This window comes from Triplophysa rosa, linkage group LG23 (assembly GCF_024868665.1).
Source record: "Triplophysa rosa linkage group LG23, Trosa_1v2, whole genome shotgun sequence".
Taxonomy (NCBI): Eukaryota; Metazoa; Chordata; class Actinopteri; order Cypriniformes; family Nemacheilidae; genus Triplophysa; species Triplophysa rosa.
This window is the reverse complement of record NC_079912.1, coordinates 1,080,185-1,084,242: the sequence shown is the minus strand read 5'-3', so window position 1 is coordinate 1,084,242 and position 4,058 is coordinate 1,080,185. Positions and strand designations below refer to the sequence as shown.

The 4,058-nt window shown below is 43.1% G+C and overlaps 1 protein-coding gene across 1 annotated transcript; it reads right to left on the bottom strand.

Annotated features, from left to right (window-relative positions):
• Positions 1-657: 657 nt before the first annotated feature.
• On the bottom strand, positions 658-2,685 carry LOC130547275 (uncharacterized). Its single transcript, XM_057323077.1, has 2 exons — positions 2,147-2,685; positions 658-1,592 (listed from the first exon to the last, which is right to left on the bottom strand). The coding sequence occupies exon 2, from the start codon at positions 1,513-1,515 to the stop codon at positions 658-660; it is 858 nt and encodes a 285-aa protein (XP_057179060.1). The 5' UTR covers positions 1,516-1,592; positions 2,147-2,685.
• Between the last annotated feature and the right edge of the window lie 1,373 nt (positions 2,686-4,058).

Below are 4,058 nucleotides of genomic sequence, written 5' to 3'. Positions count from 1 at the left end.
GATCTAGGTGCCGGAGCACCAGGTCCCTGTGTGTACACAACAGATCTCGAGAGTGTGCCAAAACTTGAGCCAGTCGTCGAGATAGTTAGTACCCGCACACCTCCTTCCCTACGGGGAAGGAGGGCGGCTTCCACGACCTTCGTAAAGACTCGTGGAGACAGGGACAGACCGAAGGGGAGGACCCTGTACTGATATGCCCTTCCCTCGAACGCGAACCGTCGGAACGGCCGATGTCGAGGGAGGATCGAGACATGAAGTACGTGTCCTTCAGGTCGACTGCCATGAACCGGTCCTGACACCTGACGGACGTCAGGATGCGCTTCTGCGTGACCAACCTGAAAAGCAGCTATACTGTAGTGTAGGTGCCTGTTCAGAACACACAGACCCAAGATAGGGCGCAACCCCCCGCCTTTCTTGGGGACAATGAAGTACAGGCTGTAAAACCCGTTGAACATCTCTGCTGGTGAGACGGGCTCGATCACTCCCTTCACCAGAAGGGTGGTGACCTCGGCCCGAAGTACGGGAACATCCTGAGGTATATCGGATGCTGAACTTGGCGGGCGTGAGGCGACTGGATCGCGTAGCCGAGACGGATCGTCTTCCCTAGCCAGTCTGACAGCCTGGGAAGCCGGACAGGCTCCCAGAATGAGACGGGGACTAAGGTACGATCTTTTTCATCGTCCCCCTGGGGGGTGGTTCGATGGCTAGCAGTACAGATTCCTTGCCGGGGGAGGTCCCCCGGGGAGGAGATCGGCTCTGCTGTTTTTCCTGCCTGGCGACTGCGCAGCTCAACGCACTGTCTGACTGAGAGTGCTGAGGGCTGGTGTTTATACTCGACATTGCGCTTCGCCATGACGCAACGTCGAGTTTGCCGTTCACCGTCGTGCAGAGGGTGAGAGCCGCTGTGGTAACCCAGAGAGAGAGGAAACTCTCCTTTTTTGAGAGTAAGTGGGCGCTAGCCCCCCGGAGGGGGCCAGCAGATGGAGAGACGGGGCAGGATCCGTCCCTATCCGACTTCCCAGCGATGTGGCTGGGGTCGGGCCCAATGGTAGCCTCGATCCCCCTGAGGTCTTCCCATGACGGCCGCTTCGCCGCGGCTGCTGATGGGGCGATGGTCTCCTCTTCGCGGTCTCCTCCAGGGGGGCCGCCTGAGTGGGGGGCGCCAGAGCTGGAGGGCGTCGAAGAGGACATTCCTGACAATGCACAGCCTTGTCTAACACCTCTATACACTCTAAAGGGAGAGCATAAGTCACCATTAATCTTTAATACGCTCTCAACACCACAATACAAGACTTTTATCATTGAAATAAAATCTGGGCTAAAACCAAACGCTTTTAAAGCACTCCATAAATACACATGTTCAATTCTGTCGAATGCCTTCTCTTGATCAATTGAAATTAGACCAAAATCTAAATCAAAGAGCTTTCCACAGTCTAAAATGTCTCTGATAAAGGAGACATTATCGAAAAAAAATTCTGCCTGGCACACAGTATGACTGATCTGAATGTACAACATACTCGATGGCTTTACCTAATCTAATGGCAAGGGCCTTTGAAAGCATTTTGTAGTCATTACACAATAAACTTACAGGTCTCCAGTGTCACGGCAGTGCATGGAGAAGAACCCAATTGCAGGCAGGCAGTGAAGGGGTTAACAGAAGACGTTTATTAAACAAACAAAACACAAAACAAAGACCCGCGATGGGGAAAACCAAAACTAGACAATAAAGTTATCTGGACAAAAAAAACACTAAGACAAGATAAAGGAACAATACTACACAAACATTACTAAAGAACTTACAGAAACTTGACTTGACTTGACTAGGGCTTTTAACAGAACACTGGAACAGACAGGAACAGGTACAACCACATGCAAAAACCAATCCACGAGCAACAAGACAAAGAAACATGAGGGTATATATAGGGAGAGACAAACGAGGGATAATGACATAGGGCAGGTGTGGGTAATAAAACACTCAGGGAAAGATAACAAGGAAACGAGAGGAGCGGGGCCAATGACGAGACACGAGAAAACACATGAGAAGTAAAAACAAACAACTCATGGTTTTCTCACATAAAACCTAAGGACTCTGCCCCGATCCCGCCACACGACTAGAATTTCATAAACAAGACGGTGGGACCGTGACATCCAGTTCATAATTTCATTCAAATCGCCTTTCTTTGGCAATAAAGTAATAATTGCTCTTCGGCAACTTCGTGATAGCTGTCCATTTACTAGACTCTCATTGAAAACTGCTACTAATTCTGGACCCACCTCTGGCTAGAAAGCTTTATAAAATTCAACTGTAATGCCATCGATTCCTGGTGTTTTACCATTTTCCATTCTTTTAAGTGCATCTTCAAGTTCCCCTAAACTGAGAGTTTTACTTATTTCTTTATTGACATCTTCAGATATCTGTGGCAAGTTTTCAAAAAAACCAAAACTATCATTATTTATTTCTGGAATTTCACTTTTATACAAAGCTTTGTAAACATGTAGAGCTCTTTTTCTGATTGGTCAATAAAGCTCCTTTTTCAGACCTCAAGGCATGAATGAACTTTTTCTGTCCATTCTTTTTTTCTAAATTGAAAAAAAACTTTGAAGGAGCATCCATTAACTCAACACTTTGGAAACAGGACCTAATTATGGCACCTTGTGTTATAGAGCCAAGCATTTCAGCTAGAATTTTTTTTTCTTTTAATATCATTCATTGCCTTGACATCTTTTGTAGATCCTGCAAGCTCTTGTAATTTCACCAAATCTTCTTCTAACATACTCATTGACCCTTTTATATCTCTTGTGGCGTTGTGTGCGTATTGCTGACACAATTGCTTAATCTGCACCTTCACAAAGTCCCACCACAGTTGCAGTGTCAAAAAAGACAATTTCATAGCTTTAGCATTCTTCCAAAACTCTTTAAATGCTTCTCTAAAGAGAGACTCACTCAGCAAATAATTGTTAAAATGTCAATAAGCACTTTTTGATTTTATATTATTCTTTGTCATGGCACATTTTATCAGGCTATGATCAGAACAACAGACTGGAATGATAGAGCATTCTCTGAACATACTTAGTTGGTGCTTAAAAACGTAAAATCTGTCAAGCCTTGCCAGTGATAACTGATTATCATAAGCGTGAGCCCAAGTATATTGTCTCTGTGTGTCATGAAGATTTCTCCACACATCTACAATGTTGTGAGTTTTTACCAATTGAATTAACCTCTTTCTTGAATGCATGTGTGGTTCAACATGATTTCTATCTATTACATCTTCAGTACAGTTAAAATCCCCTCCCAATAAAAAAAATCATCTCTGTTACAATCACACAAAACATTGTCCAAAGTTTAAAAAAAAACATCCTTTCTAAAGCCGTGGTTGGCGCATATACACAGACAAAGACATAAGAACTGTTTTCAAATAAAGCACTAACTTTCAACAATCTCCCTTTAATTACTTCATCAACATTAAAGGAACATGGAATAAAACTTTTCGGAAAAAAAGCATGGCAACGCCACCACTCAAAGAAGTACAATGACTTAAAATCGCTAACCCATCAAATTCTTTAACCCAGTCTGCATTATTTGATACATCACTATGTGTCTCTTGCAAAAAACACACATCAATTTTCTTTTTTTTAACAGTTCGAACACTTGAGCTCTCTTCTGTGTATGTCTTGCTCCATTAATGTTTAGGGATGCAAGGTTTATATCTCCCATAACAAATAAAAGAAAAAAGCAGAAGAGACAAAAAAAACAGAAAAAATAAGATGAACTGCCTGTATTAGCTGTTGTTTCTAAACTCGTCCAATTTAGTTCTCAAACTGGTCAGAATTTTCTTTAGACGGAAATCCTCTTGCATATTGAAACAATTCTCACTTCTGAAAGTCTTTATTTTATCGGTGAATTGCGTTATGTCTGGAAAATACTCTTCTATTTTCACTTTGCGCAAGTTCTTCATCACCTTTAAAAAGGACTTTATATCATCAACAGTGTAGTTTCTACTAGAAGGGCCACTTGAGGGCAAACTTGCGCTAAAACTACAGACTGAAAAGTCACTTTC

Bases quoted from the DNA above. Each gene is read 5' to 3' on its own strand.
- LOC130547275 (XM_057323077.1), bottom strand. From the start codon at position 1,515: ATGTTGTACATTCAGATCAGTCATACTGTGTGCCAGGCAGAATTTTTT.